This window comes from Gavia stellata, chromosome 21, assembly GCF_030936135.1.
Source record: "Gavia stellata isolate bGavSte3 chromosome 21, bGavSte3.hap2, whole genome shotgun sequence".
NCBI lineage: Eukaryota > Metazoa > Chordata > Aves > Gaviiformes > Gaviidae > Gavia > Gavia stellata.
In genome coordinates, this window is record NC_082614.1 from 13,391,404 (window position 1) to 13,414,648 (window position 23,245).

At 37.0% G+C, this 23,245-nt stretch overlaps 1 protein-coding gene across 3 annotated transcripts in view; it reads right to left on the reverse strand.

Moving 5' to 3' along the window:
* The window catches only part of ATP2A2 (ATPase sarcoplasmic/endoplasmic reticulum Ca2+ transporting 2), a 48,735-nt gene that overhangs the window by 13,559 nt on the left and 11,931 nt on the right, over positions 1-23,245 (reverse strand). For all 3 annotated transcript variants that reach the window (XM_009816986.2, XM_059827630.1, XM_059827629.1), the window contains 8 exons: positions 22,594-22,732; positions 10,514-10,594; positions 8,627-8,712; positions 7,238-7,702; positions 4,389-4,477; positions 985-1,087; positions 317-448; positions 102-224 (listed from right to left, as the gene is read on the reverse strand). In XM_009816986.2, coding sequence (XP_009815288.2) covers positions 102-224; positions 317-448; positions 985-1,087; positions 4,389-4,477; positions 7,238-7,702; positions 8,627-8,712; positions 10,514-10,594; positions 22,594-22,732 — 1,218 coding nt within the window. The remainder of the gene's footprint in view (positions 1-101; positions 225-316; positions 449-984; positions 1,088-4,388; positions 4,478-7,237; positions 7,703-8,626; positions 8,713-10,513; positions 10,595-22,593; positions 22,733-23,245) is intronic.

Consider the following 23,245-nt stretch of genomic DNA (forward strand, 5'->3'; position numbering starts at 1 on the left):
AGTCCTTCATCTTCAAGCTGCAGTTAGTTGTGCCATAATTTTTTAGTATCATGGCACCTGTGCAGCCATTCTATAACTACACTTTCAAGTGAGGAACTGACCTTAACAAACATCTTACTCATGGATGTGCGGCTTGGTTTGTTCGGTGTACAATAGACAGACATAGACTTCCTGTCTCTTGAGAATTCCAGAGTGAATTCTTTCTTCATGAGTTGTTTTATCACCTTATAAAAAAACCAATAGCATAAAAATGCATTTAGATAATACATACTACAAAACTCACTCCCCAATGAATTCCAGATAAGAGCGTACTGACCGAGTTGCAAGCGTTTGCACGTTCAATTCTAGAAAGTCCATTCAAGTCTGTGTCAAACACATTCATCTTTTCCACCAGACAGGTAAGCGCCGTTTCTGTGGCTTCACCAACTTTTTCATACACTCCCTTAGCCTTTAGTTAATACAAAGCAAACAAAAAACATAGGAGTTTACTTTAAACCTCACCCGCAGCCTACCAGAGACAAAAGTTCAAGCTTCATAATGGAAAAAAAGCTTAACAAGACCTACTATGGCTTATGAAACAAGCAAAACTATTTTTAAAAAGCAGCTTTGAAGAGAAAAAAAATTTGTGGGAAATTTCAAGCCTTTACTCTCAAGACCAGCAGAAAAGGATGTCAGTACTTTATCATCAAGCATTTAAGTCATGATGAGATGTAGCAACCTCAAGGAGGTGAGGCAAAAGAAGAAAGTAGCAGTGCATTCTACACACCAGGCGATCTCCAAGTTCCAGATTACACTTGCCGCCTGGCTTTAGTTTTCTCAGTGTTCAACAAACAAGTCATTCCCAGAGATAATACTTAAGAGGACCTAAATACTCTCCCCCTTGACTAGAAGGGGATTTACCACTGAAAGGTATTACATAGACAGATAAGAACAAACATTTATCCTCGTTCTTACACTCTCCTCTGTTCCAGGATATGTACTTACTTCATTGTAATCCAAAGAGGAATCATTACAGAGCGCACAGATGGTTGCCAGTTCCACAAGGCCATCATACTGGCTACATTTAATAAGTTTGTCATCTTTATGCCTTTCCAAAGGAAGAAAAGGGGGAGATTTAAATTAGTTATTTAGTATTAGCACCTCACCTTTTCCCCTTCTTTAATCCCTTTACTGTATTTCCAGTTAGTTCAATGCTTATTACTTATGGACTTGGAACTACAGAACCAGAAACTGTTGAGAAGAGCAGGTTTGATAAAGGTGAGTTCTGAAGTTTAGATCAGAATCACGAACAGAATGACATGATTATCAATGAAACCATCAGCTGAATTACAAAACCTTATTTCCTCCAGTGACGGTCATACAGCAACGTAGAAAAGAGCTCAGTGAAGAGGCATATGAAAGCAGTATTAGAGTACACACAGGACTTGGAGGGGAGTTCCAAGTAGGAGAGGGATATTGTTGGATACCCTTAGTTTAGCTTCCTTAGCCTTACTGCATATTCTGTGGATTTACTGCCATGCATGCAATGCATGCACTGGGCAGGCATAAAAGTAGATTTGACCTCTAATTTCTTAAAAATTAATCTATACCTGAACGTCCTAAACCAATGAAAAGCTAAGTAATTTCACAATACAAATTCCAAATGATCTTTTCTAGTAATCATATGCACTTAATAATGAATATCTGAAGTCTTTAGAAAGAGGGAAGGTGAATTTTCCTGAAGTAATGCACCATTTAGACATCACAAATAAGTAGCCATTTCTTTGCTTTCACATTTGGAAATAGAAAGTAAATGAATTCATGTTCTGGAACATTAGCGTATTTCTAGCGTAAGCATAAAAGAACCAAGACAGTGTTCAATACTATTATTTTCCCCCTACCAAAATTAGGAAGACATAACTCATATATAACATCTTTCATTAAAGCTCTTAAGGAGGGAAAAAAGGTCTGGTGGTAGAAAGACGTGGATCGCTACTCCGTAAGAATTCATAACACCAACTATGACATGTCCAATTATGCATGCTTTTGTTCAGTCTCTTGTGGTACCGCAAACAAATTCCAGTGTTGTGTAACATGGCATGTGAATGAAATGCATCTTAAACAAACAAGTATGTTTTTAAAGTTTCATTTTGCATATAATTCTACAGCCATAAGCAGTGGCTTTAAACTTCCACCTCTTCAAACTTCCCACCAGCCCTCAGTTTGTCACCTCTTCTATCACAGCTAATACTTCCTGTTTTCACCTGTTCTGAACTTGAAGAAAACTAGTATATTGGAGTATCCAGAACTTGTTTACCAGAGGTTTTTTTCCCTTCCCTTGCCTGTGTGTTCCTTATCAACAGTTTCTGAAGAATGGCAAGGGAACATGGAGTCTAAGTTGTTGGGGTCAGTTCTGGATAAAGTTGGGGTTTTTTTAAAACTTCAGGCTTTTTGATCAGCTAAAGATGGAACTCATTTGAAGGTTAAATGCAATCTGCTAGCTTTTGCTGCAGTTCTTAATTATCATTAGTTTTACGCTCTCAGTTTGCAAGTAAGCATGCACATTGCGCGTGCCGAGACCCGACAAAACCACTCCAAACTGTTTGACAATCTCCTAACATCCCTGGGAAAACAGTCAGTACGAAATTTTAGGTTTTGAGTATGAAATATTTGTAATTTTATATTCTGAATGCATCTTAGGGGAAAGTTATGTATCAAATACTTTAAAAGTAAGAGAAAAATTATTGATTTATTGCAAAAATGCTTAATGGTTATGAAATAGAGTAGACTGCCTACACAGCTGTGGAAGACAACAGTATCTGAAGTTAAGTACAACAAAGAAACATCTGTCAGGAACGGTTCATGTCCAGAGCAAGTCCTGCTTTGGGGCAGTGCAATGGACTAGATTGCCTCTTAAGGTCCCCATCAAACTTTGTTTTCAGTGACAGTTTGCAATCCAAGGTGAAGTCAGTCACCTTACTTAAAATCCTTACAAAGCCACTGATTTAAAAAAAGCCGTCCATAAATGCAGAAATAAATCAGCCCTAAAGGTTTGAGAATTTAGCGATTTGTTTCCTTATGCTCCAATAACAGCCTTTCTGGGGTCATTTCCCTTCCACAGAACGGTCTTTACGTACATGAATGCAGCGCGATTAACATGCTTGTTCGCATTTCCCCGATTTCAGCATGTAAAAATAGAACATTAACACTCATTGATGACTGTCTTATTATACTCAACATCTGTCACTATATTTTATTATTTTGTTTATCTAGAGCTCTTGCAAGACCAGCTAAAGCATAACAGCTGGATGCTTTACAAGATCTAGAATGTCACCTTGCCTAAGTAAATGCATTCTCCTGAAATGAAAGCATAAGCTTGTGACAGCAATTAGCTTTGAAACAAAAGAGAATCGGGGAATTAAGACTTCCAGCTGCTGAGAACACTATGGTCTTAACTGCTATGAAAATTAAACAGAGATAATCACTATTGAGATCAGTGAAGATTGCATGGAGTCAGAGGCATGCATGTGAAACTCCACAAGGTTGAGATGTTTACAATAATTGAATCTTAATTATTCCTCATACACAGAATTCTATTCTGCAAGTAAAACTGAAGTGGTAAGATTAAAAACACATGAAGTACTGGCCAACTAAAAGGAGCTGTAACAATCCAGTAAGAGGCTCTCCTAGAAGCAGAACCCTAAAAATTCCTCAAGTTGTCAGGATGAACCACCTATCCCACTAGTAGAAACTTACAACTGATAACAGTAAACCAAACATATAATTCCTTTCTTAAGGGATTGGGTTTAGCACCAGCTCAAATACCAAAGGCCAAGACAAAAACCACACACATCTATTCAAGAACAGATGCACTGAGTCCAATAAACTACTGAGGGTATGGAACAGGAATTTACAGAAAATTTAAGAATTACCTCCAACACATTCATGAGATGCTTTAGAAAAAAAAATCTCCTACCTTTTCTGAGGCAGAGGAATTGGAAACATTGAGTTCACAGATTAACAGATGCTCACCTGTTCAGATTTGTTCAGGTTTTTTTAATAAAAAAAGTAAACTTCATTTTGAAGCACTGAGATAGCTAATCTCAGTCCAGTAAGATTTCAGTAAAATAAATCCTCTCAACCTGCCCCTAAGTTATTTTTAGATTATTAAAGGAATATTGCAATACTGGAGACTGTATTAAGTAAGTTCCATGAAGGTTTACTTTTCTAGAATTTAACTTCCTTTTACTGTTAGTTACTTTCCCCCCTAGCCCTTCAGTGTGCATTCTCACTGGTTGAGCTTTCATTTATTAACAATCACTATTGAATATTACATGCATCACTTTTCAAGCCTAAAGTAACAGTCAATGCATAAACAGACAAATATTTAACTTTAACACAACACTTACACTTCTCCCATGGGAGCATATGTTGAGCCAGTTACAGTAAATTCATTCAGAGAACAGCTATCTCCTTCTACTCTGTCCAGGACAAACATCTGAAATTAGAGTCAGAAGTGTTACTACCTTTGAACAATAATTAATGCAAGAGATTTAAACAGGCCTTAAGCAAGCAGGTACAAGAGGCAAGTTCAGGTTGAGTAAACAAACTAGACAAAGCTAGATACGATACTCTGCACTTCGATCCCATATATGTTTGAACAGCTCCCTATACTGAAGCACAAAGTCCAGAAAATAGCACTTCTGCTTAAAAGATCTCATTTGAAATCTGAATTGTGGCACAAGTATACCAAAGAGTTGAAAACCACAGAAACTAGGGACACTTAACTTCAGCTGTGAAGACTACTCGCACATCCACTTGACAATCCTGACTACATCCAAGTTCTTCCTAGGCTTCAGACTTGTAAATTAATTCTCATGTGTATGTTTGAAACAGCAGTTCCCATCAAAAGCAGCACAGGGCAGCTTGGAAACTGACAATTCTTGCCAAGGTAAGAATAAAAGCATCTACAAATAGGAGAGGCTTCTAGATTTAAGAGGTGAGGTTTTAGGCAGAAGCCAGACTATGGCCAGTTTCCCTTAATACCAGCCACTAAGTGAAAGTGGTTCCTGTCCTGGTTTTCTAGTTACAAGCCACTTAATCATCCAGTACACTGGTAGCTTAAAAACATTCAGACAGCTCAACTGCTCTTCTAGCACAGGCTGAAATGTTATTTTCAATAAAGACACCAGTTTGAAGGATGCAGTTGTACCCCATAAGACACCTGCATCTCAGTCTTTCCTTTGCTTCTCTTTCCTTTTAGGAGATCTGCAGGCAGAACCACATCTGGGAAGACAGAGATAAAAACCATAGTGCCTGAAGCTGTCATACTCTTACCATGACTTGCTAGAGTGGTAGTAGAGAAGAAAATAATTTCTCACTAATTGATAGTATCTCTTAAAGGAACTTCTTACCCGTTGGTTAGTATAAGCCATTTTGCCGCACCGCATTTTAGCAATGTCTTACTTCTCCCTCATTGTGCTGCCTTATGTTTTAGGCAAGCATCTTCACAAAATACAGCCTAATAATTAGGTGTTGCGCAACTGATCTGCATCAATGTCTGGAGACCCTATAATCTTCAAAGTGACTTTAAAAATCAAAAAGCTAGACAAGCTGACAAATTAAAAGCCCGCAAAGCAGACTAAGTGCATTCTCAGAAGGAGATACCACAGGAAGACATTAAAACAATCCCTCAAGTCTCCTCCTAAAGCATTTCTGACTGAAACATTTTAGTATAGATTTCCTTTGAACACTCAGGAGTTACTACTTAACATGAGAACTAAAACTACAAGTGGAATTACTGTTGTAAACCAGTCTTCTTAAAAAGCTAAGCAGTCTCTCTACTTAGAGTGAAACCAAGGATAAGCGTATTGTTTACAGTTATTGGGATTTTGCTATGTTTTGCAAAATCTTGCAATTAAGGTTATTCTGTAGCTGTCAGAGGTTAACAAGGAACCAAGTAAGTTGTACTGCACAAGATCTAAAACATTTAGCCCTCTAAATATAAGGAGCAGGGCATTTTGAGCTTTTAAATAAACACATGTTAAATGATGAGTTAACCAGGAAGCCTTCTGCTTTTGGCATCTGCATGATAAAAAAATCCCTGCAAAGACTAGGGCAGTTATGCAACTCTACTGCAAGTAACCTCCTCTGGAATACTGATGAGCAGCTGCTTTGTGTCTCTTGGGTATAAATACTACAATACTTGAGGAAGTAGAACAAGTCAACCACCAATTAAAAAGAAAAAGCCATCAATCATATGAGAATAAAGTGCTTAAGGCTTACAAACTTTTGCCACTGGTGTGCAGTGTTCAACATTCACGCATTCAGAAGTCTAACCCAGTGTAATGTCTGTGAACATTTGATGTCAGAGTTGCTATGCCACTGAACATGGACAATTATTAAACAGAAGAACTTAACATTTTCTCCATAAAATTCCTACACAGAATATAAAGTATATGGGAAGCACAAAGAACTGGCAACTGAACATGCATTATGTTCAATGACTAGCTATAGAAGTCCCAAATTAATCAACACTAGAAAGAATATTGGGGGTAAGGGAGGAGGGGCACATAACTTAGGCTTACCTAAAAATATGGCATACATTGAAGATAACCCTGGCAATGCTGGTGACAGGGTCAACTGCACCTCCAAGTTGCCAGATTAGTCATACAATATTGCACATTGGAAACACTACAGTGATCTACATCAGACCAATAAGAGCTACTGGAGACAAGACAACCAAATAAAGGTGGAACCACTCAGTAGTGAAAATAGCAGACTATCCAAGTTAGTGTAATAAATCTCTTGCCTTTCTCTCATTGCTAAGTTTCTCCACCATTGTCATCTTGCTAAATTAAAGAGGCAAGTGTTTTACACTTACACACATCCTGCTTCTACAGTTTAACTAACTATCCTACCTTTCTGAAACATGGGATAAATCTTACTAAATGATTACCAGTAGACTGAAAGGCTTACAGACAAGTCAATGGAAAGTGCTTGCAAACAACTCACTCTTCCATCAAGTGCGGGTACGGCTATTTTTGGCCATGACTAAATAAGGGAAGACATAAAAGCCTTGAACGCTACACAGTGGAAAACTGAATTGAAAGTGGAAGCTTATCTTAGGAAAATAAAGCAAGATTTTGATGATATGAGAACCAAAAGACTCACGATCGAAAGAATTCAAGCAATGCTGACTATCCAAACAGAATGGCTGAGGACAAAAAGAAAAACAGAAGAAGCTAGTTCAACATACCCTGCAGACTGACATCTGATTCGTGGTCAGAGTACCAGTCTTGTCAGAACAAATAACCGAGGTGCAACCCAAGGTTTCCACAGAGGGAAGACTTCTAACAATAGCGTTCTTCTTGGCCATTCTCCGGGTTCCAAGAGCCAAGCAGGTGGTAATGACAGCAGGCAGACCCTCAGGAATAGCAGCAACAGCAAGAGCAACAGCAATTTTAAAGTAATAGATAGCACCTCGAATCCAGGAGCCACCATGAACCGGATCATTGAAGTGACCAATGTTTATTATCCAAACAGCGATGCAGATAAGAGAGATGACTTTAGACAGCTGCTCTCCAAACTCATCCAGTTTCTGTTGGAGCGGGGTTCTCTCTTGTTCAGTAGCCACCATCTCATCACGAATTTTGCCAATTTCAGTGTTTACTCCTGTTGCAATAACCACTCCCATAGCTTTACCAGCAGCAATATTAGTACCCTAATGTAAATAAAGAAAAGGGAAGAGAAAAGTTGTAGTCAATCTATAACCAGGTTTTGGTGGTGGGTGTGGTTTTTTTCCTCTAATTTAACAAAAAACATCTTATACAAGTCCAGACTCTGTTTCAGCTAGGATATGGAGAAAAGAGAATTACACTCCCCCAGTAAGAGATTACTCCAGTGTAGAATTTCTGCTTACAGAATGGGCTCAAAATGAATCAGTATTGATCTGTTATAAGCAGCATAGTCAAACTCAGCTGCTGAGTAAGCAGTATGTATTTCAACTGGAATCTTAAGTATGTTCTTCCTTTCTTTTTTATTAGGATTGTGTTTTGCCAGATTTACTGTTACTTACTATGATTAACAGAGGTGTTCTGTGAGGCTCCCTGTGTGAACATACTTAACATGAGAAAGAACAGTTAGATTTTCTACAAGGAGCCAACCAACAATAACAGAATTGTTATTTTGTTATCTGAAAGGCATTCAATGCTTCCTTTAAACAAATTTGAACAAACTGTTTCATTCCTATATAGAAAGCTAGTTCTCTGCTTTAGCCAGATAATACCATAATTCGTGTGGGCATTCTTAACAGTCTTAAGAACTCTTACTTTCGAATAGTAGCACAGAAGCACTTTAAAAGTGCGTGTGCTCCAGCTTTCAAGACTTTCTTGTCAGGGACAAAAAAAAAAATCTGTTTCCTCATATAAACTGATTTCAACAAGCATCTTCCCTGAGGACAGCTTTTATTAAAAGTTACTTCTAATTTATAATTCATTCATGGAGACATGCATACAGATGCGTATAGAGAATACAGCAAAGTAGTCATACAGCTTTTAGGCGAAGACCTGAATTTCTAAACAGTTTTGTTTATCAGCTTCAGTGTTATTTTATGAGATTTTTGAAAATTTCAGAACAAGTAACTTACAGAAAAAAGCATGTTCTTCTTGTCTTGGTTTACAGCACGAGGATCAGGCACCGGGTCAGTGTGCTTAATAACAGACACAGATTCACCTAAAATGAAGATAATAGTCTTAGGAAGAGATTATACACATGTATCATCCTGAGTCCTGCAGGGAATCAAAAAGTTAAAAAATTTTAGGACGGAGGATTGTTAAGATGTCAAATTTCTTTCCTCAAATGATTTTATTTAATTGCTTAAGTGAAACAGGAAATATATCAGCTGACCAAAAAAATTGAACGACTGGCTTTTAATGAACATAGGAAAGGATTTAATTAAACAATTTATATAGTTACAATTAATGAAGCATTCACCATGTCTTTTAAGGAAGAAGAAAAGTAAGCAGCTGGTACTCCCCTCCTCCCTTTAATGTAGCAAGATCTACTGCATGAATTAGATATTTTGGGTGGTTCCCATGCAGTAACGAGCATTTCTGTTCTCTATGCACTGACATTGCCACGGTTATACATCTGTAATGGTATACATCAGTTATACTGGCAGACCTTAAAAAATATGTTAAGTATCATGTAGCGATCTGTTAGTTAACTCCTTTAGTTGGAAGTCTTCACAGAACTCTTCCATAAAGATCTTAAATATACCAATTTCTGTAAACATGTCACACAGGTATAGAAAGGTTTCTCTTCTACAGAAAGATGTTAATTACTACATCAGATTTCACAAGGTGGTAACTCAGTGACCAAAGCTAAGAGCACACTATTTTTCTAAGCTTGAGAGCCAAAGCTTCCTGCTTTTAAAAGCTTTGTTAAGTAGCATCTTAGACTTCAGTCCTACTTTATTAGTTAGGAGACTCAAGCATCAATTTAAAATAGGCTGAAAAGTGAAAAGGTTTTCTTTAAAAAAAGAATTCTGTTATTTAAACAAAGGCAAGGAATTTTCCCCTTTATATAGACTTCCAGTGGATTGTTTCTTCTACTTATTTCAGTTCTGATAGCTTGACAAACATGGGGTGCCTACTTTTTCTTTTGCTCAACATAAGTAAGCATGATCAGTTCTATGCTATTCAGGATCTGTACTGAGAAACTTTGGGGCCTGTTTCAAGACAGATTCAAGGATCAAAAATAGGTTTCTTATGAATACTTTACTGTTTGAAAATTCTGGGCTAGTTAACATTAATTTATGCTACCAAAACAGGGAGACAGATCTTCATGTTCCAGCTGAGAGAAAACTGCTATAGCATGCTTGGTTGACTCCTAGCTTCTTTCCTATATTCAGAAGTACTGCTACTTTGTTTTGTTTTCAACAAATCTGAAAACTGCTCTAAATATAGCTCCTGCACTAGAGAGCCTGTACCAGAAAACACATGAATGTGCGTGCACAGAATTTCAGCAAATAAGGCTTCAGTGTACTGAGTCTTTAGTAACAGCAGTTTAAAAGCTGCCTGTATTTTTCTCACAAGAGAGAGTAACTTTTGAAAATGGGTAACTGTTACAGAAGACATTTAGTAAGATTTCTATACTTTCATATTTGATGAGTGACAAAATGTTCAAACCTAGAAGACTGAATAAACTAGAATAAAAAGTCTTAACTTTTTTCATTTTAGTTTCCCCACAAGTTACTAGTGTGTGTCTCTTGGGAGTCAGGGGGAAGACCAGAAAAGCATTACAAGTCTCAGTAAGAACGTTCACCCCACTAAAGTGAACATGTAAAGCCAATGATGAAGCAACACATTCAGCTGCACTAAGAGTTAAGTTACTAGATCAGAAATTTACTGCACTTGAATGCAACATAGTAGTTGACTAGCTACAGGCTTTTTTCTAATGGATTATTCTAAACAAACAATGAAAAGGCACTTCCCATTATGCACACAATTATCAAAATTCACAGAAATTATACCTGTGAGAATTGACTGGTCTACCCTTAGAGTTGTAGATTTGATAGAAGTAATTCTTATATCAGCAGGAACCTTGTCTCCAACTACAAAGAAATGAACAAGACAAAGTTAGAATTTTGTTATTTGAGAGTTTGCTAACCAAGCTTACTTTTACCTCTATCAGACAGGAAAACGATTTTCCAGTAACTGTTCAGATGACTATGATTACTTTGGCAATTTAGATTTGTCTTCAAGACCTCTACCCCTACCTAACCAAAGAAGTTGTAAATCACTGGATTGTTTTTCTAATCACATGACTACCACTTGACAACAAAGGGAAAACATTCTCAAGAGAAAGATGCCAATTTCAGAATATGTGTTTATAAACTACTAAAACCCTTTGCTAAGGTGAATCAAGTTTCCTTTTCAGAACAACTGTCCTGGAAAGTCTTCTGGTTGTTTTCTCTATGCTCAACGTCAGTCTTCTGCTCTCCAATGATCAGAATGTTATCCACATTTATTTATTTAGAAACTAAACGAAGTTGTACTTTCCTTTTCTTTGGCACCAACTGTGAGAATAACATGCTTCTGCAAATCTGCTCTTTTAGTGTTATACTTTGAATACTGCCAGATGTTTCAGAGCTGGAAGTTTATTTCAGATCATACACTAGCTTTATTTCTCAGTAATGCTACTCTATTAAATATACCACAATCCATATACCAGTTAAAATTTCTGCAGAACTCTATGCTATTTTGTCATATATATTTCTACTTTGCAGAAGACAACACTGGAGAAAAACAAAAAACAACCCACAAACAAACCAAAAAAATTCCACTAGCAAGTGTTTGAGACACCAAAGCAGCAGACAATACAAGAAGTTAACAGCACACTCCTCAAGATGGCACAGAGTAATGAAGTCAGCTGCCAGTTTAGCTCCAGCATCTCGTATCATCCCAGAAATAATTCTTTCACCTTCCTATTTTCTCCTATCTAGCTCTTCCTAGTTTTTAAGAAAAAACCTAAAGCTCCACCATTTTGTGACTACTGCAAATAAATGGCTGCATGCAAATTAACTTGCTAAAGCATATTAATGTAAGAGTCACATTTCTGACTGGTATGGGGAGGTTTCTACATTCTGCATGTCAATATTGCTAATGAATGCATATCAAACTTATTCCTAATGTAATTTAACTCTGCAAGCATTCAACTGTCAACTGACTTTTTATCATAAAATAATGCAAAGAAAGAAGGGAGAATAGCTAGCTAAAAAGAGCTGTTCTTCTTAATAGATGGACTCTGAGTCCCTGCAGTAAAAGTAAAGCAAGCTGCAATTCCTGCAGGAAATGCTTATGCAACTAACAGCAATAATGCACGTTAACAAATAATACCATGAAAAACTCCACAGTGGTGTTATAGCCTTAGAACATACAATCACTCACACAGGAACAAAATGCTGAAGAGGAGACTTAAGTGCTACTTCAAACTTCAAGTGAAGTTGCACCACGTGACTTTTTGTAAGGTCAAAGAAACCCTATCCATTAAAAACAGCAAAGATTGCTTAGTTTTGCTTGTAGACTTCAAAGTGTGTTTTTGTAAGTGTACGTATATGAAGGGATCCAATAAATAAACACAAACTCCCTTTCTGTATCATTATAGCAAGTGAAAACTAATTTAAGCCACAATGCCCTTGAGCAGCAAGAGAAAATAGCATTAGACAAACAGTGACCTAGGCCAAAAATGGCAAAACTATTCAATATGCTCCCCTGATGTCATGAGGAGGTTTATGTGCAGACATATAATAGCAGCTGGCTTTCAGATATCACTGAACAACAGACTAATACCTCAGTGCAATGTGGTATAACGCCTATCTATCTGCATAAACGTTTTCAAAGTACTTAAAGCAGCTGGGAAACTACAGCCAACTCAAATACACTACCACATTTTACAACACTCCATAACACAAAAAAGCAGTGTTTTAAAAAAATAATAATCTTGAAACATTCAAGTAACTGGACAGAACATATGGCAAAGTTTACAAGTCATTTTCCAACTGAAAGTTGGAAGTAATTTTTCTTCTGAACAGCTCTACATTATTCAAACTCAAATACAATATTCACAAGATCTGAAGTACTAGGACAGACCTCTGCTCTGGTAGACTATTGATATTCAAGCATCAATATTTCCATGAAAACTACTACTATCGTTATCAGTTGCCCAAATCACCAGAACTGAAGTGTTGAATTTATGAAGATACTGCAGCTTTCCAAGTTTATCGCAACAATTTAAAGATAAGACACATATTCACTCACCATCTCTGTTTGAGAAGGCTGTAGGACATTACTCAAGGCATTTCCAACAGGCAGGAAAGCTGTACATCAGGGTCAGTTGCAGAACTATTTTAAGCAGCTCTTTGCAAAGTAACAGCTATGACACTAAGTAATTTATAGTCTTGAATATACTTTCATGAGCATAACTGAAACTGAATATAGATAGGAAATCATCCTATGATAGATAGGAACCCACAGGAAAGTTTTAGTGAGCAGTCTGGTGCAGATGTCATCTACAAGAAGGCTTTTTTTTTCCCCATATACATTAACACAGGAAAGAAATTGCAGGTTTTTGTTGCTTTTTGGGGGCTTTTCTAATTCAATTACATTTTAGTCCACAGAACCAGTAAAAGTATTACCCAAGGCTTCAAATACATATTCACCTTCTAATTTCTTGTATTTGCATTGCTCAATACAGAGCTGCTACAGTCTAAACGGGTATAATCCCATCATTTTAAGTCTAAAATGCCAAGTCAGTTGTGGAAGTGTTTTCATCCATTATTTTAACCAAAGTTTTTAATGCTAAATAGTCACTTGATTTCTACAACAGCTCTGAAGAAATCAAATAAGCTGCTTTCAAAACTGCCCAGATACATGTTCTTAAAGCACAGTTTAGCCAAATACTTAACTGCTGATTAAAACAGCCCTTCTAACTATAAAATTGACTGCTTCATGGAAGAACGAGAGCAGGACTTGGTTCAAATCATTACAGCTTTATTCATAGAATCCTTTTACTCATGCATAGAATACTATTTCAGAATTTTAATACTGAACTTCAGCACACAATAAAGGAATCTATTTCAAAACAACCTGGTCTCTGTAAGGGGGTGTGGGGGGGTGGAAATCCTTTTTATTTAACTGTGCACGAGTCCACGAGTCTATACCAAAGCAGACAATTTACAGTTTCCACTCCTTGATAGAAACTGGAGTGGCATTTAGTTGCGATATGAATTTAAAGTTTATGTCAATCATTTTATGCAAGCCATAGGCCTTCACTGAAAATACAGACAGTTTAGTATCTGAAAATACTGGGTTCTTCAGTTACCTATAAGTAACTAGCAACGTTATCTTGCCAAGATTCCCACTGATTATACCTAACACTCTAGCCTTTCTTCTCAAGTTTAAAGCTCCCCACATTTTCTCTTACTCCTCCCAGTGTTGTAGCAACATTATAGGTCAATTTCCGCTCTCTATGTACAGTCATTTACATATAAGTTCGATTTTAAGCACAGTACAACCCTACTTATCAAAGCACATCAGGTAATCAGGTGTGCATTTGCAGAAATGATTGCAGTTCCCCATGAAGGGGCTTCCTCATGAATAAAAGCCTTTAAAGGACAATCCAGCATACAGACTGCCCTATTCAATTTGCAAAGTTACCTTGAAAGAGAAGATGATTCAAGTCTCCAAATCGACCTCAATTATAGAATGTATTAAGCAACGTTAGTCCCAATTTAATACTTGGCAGTGACCAAATCCTGGACTGAAATGATCAACTTATTATCTAGATATTTCATTTGAGCACTGATATCCCTTTTACTTCATCAGTTTGCAAGATAGCAGTAATACTAAACATTTTATCTTCAGAATTCTGTCAGAATATGGCTTGAGACACAGAGACCTCTACAGCCAAAATGCACTATTAGTGTATTGTATGCTAGATCTGCCTGCGATTTAAGCAGCCCAGGAAGATGGGCAGAAGTGATGGGGCACAGGTTTTATGAACAATGAAGCTGGAAGGAAAACAAACTATCAAAGCGGTGTGGATTTCAGTCCCTGTTACATTTTCAGCTACATCTGGGTACCGAAGAACTTTAGACTACAACAGGACTGTACTTATCTTTCAAGTCTCAAACAATATTCTAGATCTTCTAATCAAAATTGTTGGTGACAGCAGGCTCAGGAAGCAATATTAACTTTACCCCCCAAAAGCCGCTATGATATATACAGGAGTCCTCAAAACAAAACTACTACTTTAAATGTGTACTTTGAACACCATTATCAGGTCTCTTAACTGCCTCTGATCCCTCCCACAACTGAAGACTTACTAAGAGGAGGTTTACAGACAGGTACATTATAAGAAGTGAGAAGTTTTGCTTCCTTTTTATGTTAATGTAAGCGTTACAAGAACAATTCATCTTCTTAACAAAGTGAGCTGTTCGCAAAAAGCCCATCTAAGTGATCACAGTAAATGAAAGTAATTGTTCCTGCAGAAGTCAGAATGGTTCTTTGTATACAACATGTACCAAACACTTTCTTATTTATGTTTATCATTAACCAAAGCTAGTGTCGACCTCTATCTGCTATCAGCTGGTTGGGGTTGGAACTGAACTTTTGCAATAAAGACTATCAGTACAGCTCTAAACCATCCCACCACTGTTCAATTTTGTAACTTTTTTTAGGCAAGTTCAGAAGAACTGGGATACTATTTCAACATATGGTTGAACAATTTGGGAACACAAACAACAGTTCCTGAAAGTGAGTAAAAACATCCCCAAAACAGCTTCCATAAAACACCAAATGGAGAGGACAAAAAAAAGTATAAAATTTTAACATTTCCCCCCTTTTAAGTGTCTTAATAGATTAAGGTTCATTGTTGAAACATCCCATGTATTTTGATTTTTAAGACACTATGGTCTTTCTCTTGCTTTATTAGGATGCTCTAATTTCATCAGACTAGGGTACAAATACTATGAAATTCAACAAATGTAACTTAACACACCGCTATTAAAACATCTCTGATTCAAAATACACCATAAATTTTTTTTAACCATCAAAAAGGGATCAGTATTGATTCTTTTGACAGAAAACATTAAGTGTTAGCAACTATTTTCTTTAACTGTTTCAACATTACATATTATTATAGGTACTGTTATTTAAACCACTTTCCCTATAATGAAGTCTTTAGCCTCTTGAAGAGTCAGTTATTTCTAAGTCCCCTCTCTTGCCCAAAAATAAGTTTCTTAGCCTCTGAATTAGAAGACACACCATTGTGTGAATATTTACTAATAAAATGAGGCAACTGAAATTTCCTACATGAAGTATGGGTATCATCATAAGGTTTAAGAATTGAAATGAGTAGGCTTAAATAACACATATGGGATGCTCCATACTTCGATCAACCAGAACTGGGCATTGTTTCTGCTGGGGGACAGTAATAGTTAAAACTTACACCTGAACAGAATGGACTGCTTCTATTTAGAAGTATAGCTGTTGCAGCACAATTGTTTTTAATATTAAACTTCCTTAACATGAGCTCAGCTTAGGTCCTCTTCCCCCCTTGTATGCCTACAATCTAGTCTTCCCATTGTGTTTGATTTCCTTAGACCATCAGAAACTTAATTTTTCTTCCATAATAACGGGTTTTAAGTATTTAACACTTCCTGTACAGGGTATAATAAAATGCTACCAAAAATCAGAAGCTCTATAAAACAGGAAAATTAAGTCCATCTACGCTTTCATACAAGGCCGAGAGTATCAAATTGTCAAAATTAGAAGAGTGACTATGAAATATACTTTAAGTCAGTGTCCACTCCAAACCAGTAAGATGGATTTATTTTCCAACAAGAGAAAGATTGTAATAGCACCAGTCCATTCAGTTTTAACCAGGCTAGTAAAACAGCATTTGCTTTTACTGCCAAGATGACAGAACAATACATTTGAATACATTCATTCTTTGCATTTATGATGCATGCTACAGATTAGACAACATTCATGAAATAGCCTTCTCTATCATATGCTGATCTGCATTCTGGACAGACAGAAAAGATCCACGGAGCTTACTGTGCAGTGTATACAAAAGTGTGATTATTCTAAGAACTGTTAGAGGTAGAAGTTTAAATCTCAAACAAAACACCTAGACATACTGCATTCTTATCAATGAACACCAAAGACAGAAATGGGAGCAAAATACTTTAAGGACAGAACTGAGGGTTATATTGAGGAAAAATTATACATTGTATTAAACAGCACATAAGACTTGAATTATTCCTATGTTATTTCTTCTCGTTCCGTAAAAACCTAATTCTAGTGTCCTTCTCTCTGAAGAGGGCACCAGAACATTAAATAAGATGTACCAATGGACAGGTACGCTGTCTGTAAGTCTGCACTTATTTCTAATCTGAATTTGTCTAGCTTTAATCTGTAGATCTATTGGTAACATGGTCTTCTAGGTTGAAAACTCTTGTGATCAGCCTATAAAAATATCTGACAGCAGAAAGAGCAAACCAGTAAGTTAAGCTTCAACTGTTGCCAGATCAGGTTGAGAACAACTACATCTTCACACCAAAGCTGAAGTCCTATTTCCAAGTTAAGCTGCATTTGGGCAACACAAGAACGAATAGTAAAAATTCTCAAGTGCAGCATAACTCCAAGTGCAGGTTTTCTTTAGACTTAAAAATGCTTGCTTTGCCAGGGTGATATGGTATTAACAGAACATTATCTTGATGTTCAGGCATTTTGTTCAGTACTATTTGTGCTTATAATAAAACTCCACTGTGGTATCGGTTCTAGTCAGAGTATAGAACATCGGCTATGTTCTGAATTCAAACAATTAAAACAGAATTAGTTTCACTATTTTTACTTAACAGTTTGGCAACTCTGGAGGAAAATGCTATAATAATAGGGAAAAAAATTGAAGATGTGTTTCATAAGTTTTCAAATGTGTGTTGAACGTGATACAAGTTTTGGCTGTGCACTGACTTGAACCTCACGTAACTCCAGACTTCAGTGGAGTATGGAATGGAGTTTGGACTGCGTCCGGTTATCTCAAAACCACCTCTGGTATGTTAGAGTTTGACAGTCAAAACGCTCACTGAAGCCCACAGATTTATGCACTACTCATATGTGTATTTATTAACCACTGGTCTTACTTCTGTATTTTTTCTGGTTCAAAAGCAGTACTTTATGAAAAAAGCAAAATACATGCTTAATCTTTAAAAAACAAACCTGACAATTTGCACTAGGTAAGACAAAAAATGGAAAAAGCAATAATCAACTTTTTTTCTTATCAAGAGATGCTCTCAGCAGTATGTTTTTAGGACAGCCTCCAGTAGGTCACCATTCTGGACTTATGTCTTACTCCATCCTTTTCATTATTTTTTTCCAATCTCAAGACTTCTCCGAAAATAGTAAACCCGCATCTCTAGCATGGAGTCTGAAAATCAATTCTAGTTATTAGAAAAGTAACTCAGGCACAAGGACTGGAATAAGATCTGCAACATCGATGATTGTTGTTTATACTATCAGGGAGAAGCTGTAGCTCTTCATAACCACACTGGAGTTCAATGTAATTCACCTTAAAAACCTTCCTTCCCAATCTTCTTCAGCCCAAAATTTATCTTTCCTTAATTATAAGGCATCTATACTTTAGAAAGAGTCCTGAAGTGCTCTGCACTAAGAATTAAAGGCCTCAGAAAGTAGTTCTTGCATATTTTATGCCAGGTATAAACTTAAAACTAAGTCTTCTGGAATACACACTAATGTAATAAGCAACAGCTTCTAGGAACTCTGTGCATATTTAAGCTGTTGAGTACTTACAGATATAACAACAGATGACAAAGAACCATCATTCAGCACTTCAGGGAAAAGAGGAGCTACTGTGACTCCAGTTTGTCACTTACAGATTACAACTAATGAACATTCATTTATTACTTTACAGAAAGTCAGATATGCTGTACCTAAAACATTTTAGACAGGAAAATACAATGGAAGTGAACAAAGCTCATTTCTGTTCCCAAATGTGCTTCTTTAAAAATAAATGATTTGCAACTAGTTTATCCCAATTTGTGAGACTAGACGTCATACAAAACTGCTAAGAACTAAGGCTGTGCTGTTTCAAGTTTCTCTTTAAAATGTTACTTTAACCAAGGCAAACAAAAACTCAACTAAAACAAAGGACATCTTTAATCTATTAAGATAGCCACTAGTTACAAATTTAGAATGCATCCTCCAATAAACTTAAGCTTTTATAGCAGCACGATAATCCATTTTAAGACTGGCAAACTGAAAAGTCATTTGAGGACAGCATCTGGATTTTTTTCAGTTCATCAATTCTAAGAAACAAACAGTGTAGCTTAGTAACCCTTATACACTACAGTTTGAGAACTATGCCCACCAGACATCTGCAAGCAAATTCAAGGCATACATCCCAAGCCTGTAACCCCAACTTCATCCCAAAGAGTTCCTGTTGATTGTACAATGTCTTTTCCACCATCGCTGCTTAAGTGGACACGGAAGAAAGTCTTCCTAACATACAGAGTTGAGAAATTCATGTCTGCACAGTCTCTGAGCAAACATGGACTACAGTGTCTGCTAGTACACCTGCAGAATTTTAGTGCAGCATTATGTTGAATTTGTTAGCTACTAGGCATAAGGACCAGTAATTGCTCATCAAGTGTTCTGCAGTATCTGTATGTACACTGATCCCCAAGAGACACCCAAGACAGTAGGTTATCTACCACTGGAGGGATAATCTAATTCAGGTTACTCCATATTTACTGCAAGGTGACAATGCAGACCTGCAGTTTCCCCCTATTCCTTTCAAGTCAAATAAACCAGCATCCGTTTCCTCTGTTGACAGATCCATTAAAGAAAATATCTTTCAGGAGCTTTATTTTAGAAGGCCACAAGGCACGCTGAATAGTCTATATAATGAATGCAGTCAAACTCTACAAATAGCCTAAGAAGCCTGAATAAAAAAGTAATAGTAAAAACCATTATTGCACTGTCTTTGGGCTACGCTAAGCCAACTGCATTACCTATAATGGGTTCAAAACTACTGAAAATGCCAAATGATTTTGGAAATGGTTCAATGCTACTTATTCTCGGGGAACTCTTGCAATGTAAAGAGGCAAATATTTTCCCACACTTCCCCCGAACTGCAATACCAATCTACCAATTTCTACAACAATGAGTTATATGTGGGTCTGACACAGAGACAGCTACTTTAAATTAACAAAGCTGTTACAGCATTAAATACAACTATTTTGTAATGGAAGACCTGTAGAAAGTTGTTCAAAATTTAGGTATCAGCGGAGGGGAGAAACCTATCACCTGGTTATTTATGCCACTTGGTTGAAAGATATTTGCCTGGACACACAAATGTCATTGGCACTTTGCCTAGAATTCCATACCCAGATATGTATCCTAGTATGAAGTGCTCTGTCACTTCCCTACATGGTCATCTTTTCACAAACACCATGTCAAAGGCCATCGCAGTACTCTTGCACTTGAGGCACAGGCATGCACACAGTCTCTCTCACCTCCAGGTCTTGACACTAATGCTGGTACATACTGTATTGCTCTTCTCTGCTTGCTCGGTAGCTTTTCTGAGTTTGATTACAATTAAAATTTCATCATTGTCTATCTACAAGTTAGAATTTATTGTTTCAGTATCAGAGTTCATATTACACTGAAGCACTCATTTCTGTATTAAACACCCACGTGACTTACACTTAGTTACCTTCACTTGAAGCTGCAGGCAATTATATTTGCAAATATAAGAAAAATATGACAAGTGCTTAAGACTAGCTTGAGACTGTTTGACCCACCAGTTTAAGTGAGAATTTTAACCAGCATAAGCTTCTACAGTCAGTCAACAAGCTAGACCACCTATCTTAAAGGACAGTCATAAAAATTGGATAATTTGTTTCTCCACATGAGTTTGCCTTTAAAAAATACATCAGTTCTACATGTGTTGGACTATCACTGTTCTACAAGCACATTTTAAAATAATGCAAAGTAACCCTATGAAAAATAGGATACCATGTTTGTTAAAGACAGCCTAGCATTATAGGTATGCTAGTCAGAGGTTTATTTCCAATTCATTTCTTTCCTTCAGACATGGGCCTTTTAAAGAGATGTCTCAAGGCACAAGTAATTGATTTTATTGATACTGACAATATACAGCAAGTAAAAGCCCACACATCCCCAAGGTGTTTCACATACAACTTTAGCTTTGTCTTTTTCTGCAAGATGAAAATGCAATCTCTACCTCTTCTGAGACAGCAAAGAATCAAGCAGAAAATTTTCTGTGCTCTAGACACCTGGCAGAGCAGCAAAATCCAGCTTTTTTCCTTAGTGAGATACCCCAAACCAGTACAAAATACATAGTCATCAACTTGCAATTCTACCAATACTGCTTTAAAGTGCCAAAAATCCACAACCCCAATGTATTCCCATGCTATAAACTGCTTCCAAAACTACCATTCTATTGCTGACATTTAAAAACAGGGTAAAGATTTGGACTTGACATCTACTGCAGAATCTGTAATTTATACACTTTGTTCACCTCAGAAGGACACAGAAACATTAGCTGCTGAAACAAAACTCACTGCAGAACTCAGGGATTTTGCAGTAATAGTGAGTCAAAACAGCAGAGTAAGTGACAAGGTATCGTAATTCACCCTTTATTTTAGCTATCAGCACTTTGTATTTGTACTTGTTCTTCACCAAGAGATGCTAAGAGGAAACTAGCTTCAGCCTTCATGAGAGCCACACTCTGAATTACCCTAGCCAAGGCTGCTGTAGCCAAATCATCCCATGCACACCACGGAGGCTTGAGACAGGGCTCAGCAACTGTTAAAGTTTCTCAAGGAATGAAAGCTGGGCAGACAGCCAATACGAACTTCATTTTGAGTGCATACTCTCTCTGCCTGCTAATTAAAATAGAAGGAAAGTCAAGTTTAAGGGTATGTATTGATCTCCCCTTGAGACGGCTACCACCTCTAAAAGCAAAGTGACACTAGTGGAAAGAAGTAGTTTGATGTACACCCTAAACTGTTCCCAAAGGACCAATCATTCAGTTAACAGGTGACAATGACCTACAAGATATGAGCATGCAATTACTCCTGACACTTAACAAGAACCACCTAGTTTTATCCGGGAAGGAATCAGAAACAAAAGTCACTGACAAGTCCAGTTTACAGAAAAGTTATTGGTCTTGCATTACCACCAAAATGAAGGAGTTTTAGCTATAAATATACGATACTTCTATTTGTGCACTCCTTCCAAATAAAGATACACCTTTTAGGGCAAACCTAAGTCATCAGAAAGCTTGATGCAAAAGTCCAATCTTTTAAGACAAGACACAGTACTTCAGATGCTTATACACTGGATAAATAGGAAGCTCTACTTTGTACAGTTATTGCCTATTGCTGTATAGGAGTCCACAAATAAGAGAAAAAAGCAGCATTAAAGAATTATGAAAGATGAGAAAACAATGATATCACATGCCAGTCATACTAGCCAAGAGGACAGAGGAAGACATTTGTAAAGAGAAGTTGAAAGGACTACTGCTACAAGCGTAAGAGTTGGAAAAATCCTTCACATGAAATCAGCTTTCCTAAGATAAAGGACAGTGTGACTAAAAGAAACAATAAAAAAATCTCTGCATTCCAGAACCTAAGGGAACTGAATGCATTTAAAAGCAAAGAAAAGAGTATTTTGTGATAGAAAACAGACAAGTTATAAGACACTCTGAAACCAGACTGTAGAGAATAAAATTTGAGTCGTGACAAGTGTTAAAACCTGCTCTCCTATTAAGATGCTTTGCTTTTAGACCTACCAATTAAACTAAGCAGCAATTTGAAAAACAATCCCCTCAGTACAAACACACATTTAAGGTAATTACAGATGAACAGAAGCAAGACTGTTCGTAAGTGAAGCATATACTTTGAAAACTCCCCCCGGGGCCTCAGATCATTAAGACAAGGCCCCCACAACAATTTTACAATAATATGCTAATGCATGTATGTACCACATAAATGAGCCTTACCTGCCACTTCTACAATATCACCTGGGACAATGTCTCTTGCTTTAATCCTCTGTACACTTTTTCGGTCTTGTCGATACACTTTGCCCATTTCTGGTTCATACTCTTTAAGAGCTTCAATAGCATTTTCAGCATTTCTTTCCTAAAAGACAGCAAAAATGTGTAATTTTAAAAGCCCTCAAGGAAAAATATGTATGTCAGCTCTGATTTTTCAAATGCATTATCATATGAATACTACTGACTCGGCTCAACTACAGTTATTCACACAGAAAATTATGTGACCCCTCCCCCTATGGGGTTGCTGGCTGGAAATCATTACAACATAATTCAGATATTAGTGGGCATTTAGAACTTAGAAGTTGTTTATTCACACCTGCAGCATTTCCCATCAAGAATATCCACTGTGTCTTGTTACAGGGAGGCCACACACAGAGTTCTATGTAACATATGGATGCGTTTTGACAAAAAAAAAAAAGCACTAAGCAGAATTCAGACTCATGGATATAGTCTTGTCTCAGCTGTACCTTACCAGCTGGAGCAGCTTAGACTCAGACTGGACTGGACTAGCACTACTGAATTTCACTTACTGACAGAAGTCAAGGGTCAAGTTAAGACAGAGCTCAAACAGCATATTATCAACTTTGTTTCAGCAAAT